The sequence below is a fragment of the Octopus bimaculoides genome, chromosome 19 (genome assembly GCF_001194135.2).
Source record: "Octopus bimaculoides isolate UCB-OBI-ISO-001 chromosome 19, ASM119413v2, whole genome shotgun sequence".
NCBI lineage: Eukaryota > Metazoa > Mollusca > Cephalopoda > Octopoda > Octopodidae > Octopus > Octopus bimaculoides.
In genome coordinates, this window is record NC_068999.1 from 5,749,385 (window position 1) to 5,750,877 (window position 1,493).

The 1,493-nt window shown below is 34.8% G+C and overlaps 1 protein-coding gene across 2 annotated transcripts in view; it reads left to right on the top strand.

Moving 5' to 3' along the window:
• LOC106869569 (uncharacterized) overlaps positions 1-771 on the top strand; it is a 116,125-nt gene extending 115,354 nt beyond the window's left edge. For both annotated transcript variants that reach the window (XM_014915367.2, XM_052974730.1), the window contains exon 3: positions 300-771. In XM_014915367.2, coding sequence (XP_014770853.1) covers positions 300-475 — 176 coding nt within the window. In that variant the 3' untranslated portion in view covers positions 476-771. The remainder of the gene's footprint in view (positions 1-299) is intronic.
• Positions 772-1,493: the final 722 nt, after the last annotated feature.

Sequence of the window (1,493 nt, forward strand, 5' to 3'; positions counted from 1 at the left end):
TATATATATATATATATATATATATATATATTGTGTCTGTATTTGTCCTCCCTCCATCGCTAACAACCGATGTTGGTGTGTTTGCGTCTCCATAACTTAGACCGATAGAATAAGTACTAGGCTTACAAAGAATAAGTCCTGGGTTCGATTTGTTCGACTAAAGGTGGTGCTCCAGCATAGCCGCAGTGAACGAGTAAAGGAACAAAAGAATAAGAAACACATTTGCATGCCTGTAGGTATTCTAATTATTCCATTGAATATAATTTCATATATATAATTGTTTTTTTATATATTTTCAGGTGGTATTGTCCAAGACGAATCAACCATTATGACGCACCAAAAACGACGAACAAATGAAATCAACTACATGACAAATGCTTTCGTTCCCGTTGTCAAACGAAGATGGTCGGCCGTGCGCATGCTCGCCGATTCTTGCTGTCGATCAAACTGTGACATTTTCAAAATCTGCCCCTGACGAAAGCAACGTAGTCCTACCTACCTCCACTAGCAACGATGGCGTACCTCTTGTTGCCAAGTTTATCCATCACAACGACATCCAAACAACCATTGTTATGAAATCCCTCCTCTCTCTCTCTCTTCCTCTCTCTCAAACTGCTGCTTAACCTTTGTTCTTGATAACTGCTGTATTTCAAATGCCACTTAGCGATCATGTTACCCAAATGTTCAGTATATTTGCTGCTCCTTTGAACCTCTAATTGTGTAAAAAAAAATAATAAAAGACCATTAAATTATGAAAGAAATTGCCAAAAACTTTGTCTTTTTTGTGTTTTTTATTAATAATTTTAAAGCGTAATTAACAGTAATTAAAACATTCTTTCTATATTAATTAAGACATCTTTTTTTAGGCGTATATATATATATATATATATATATATATATATATATATATATAATACAGAGTAGAAGAAATTGAAAATTCAGTTTTCATGAACCAAATCCACTCACAAGGCTTTGGTCGGCTCGAGGCTGCTATAGTATAAGACGCTTGCCGAAGGTGCCACGCATTGGGATCGAATCGGGAACCGTGTGGTTGGGAAGCAAATTTATACCACACAGCCACGCCTGCGCCTATATTTCTGTTTTTGTTGAGAGTAAAGAAGGAAAATATTAAAAAGTGGAAGAATTTATAAAACGGAAATATTCGATAAACAATTACACTCTTCTTTTATGTCATCCATATCGTATCCCTATAATGCATTATAATTTTTTTTATTCTGTAAGTAAATACGCTTATTGTATCTTGTTGACTCTTGCGATTAAAAAGCATGATAATTAAAGAATAAATAAAGCATAATGATTACAGAAAAATAAAATAAAACCTATGGCATTGAACGGCTTGTGGTTTTTGTTCCAATACTTTATGTGCTGTGTTCAAATCCCACTGAGATCAAGTTAGCATTTTATTCTATCGGGGTCGATAAGATATATCGGTTTCAAATTTTGGCACAAGGCCAGCAATTTCAGAGGAGGGG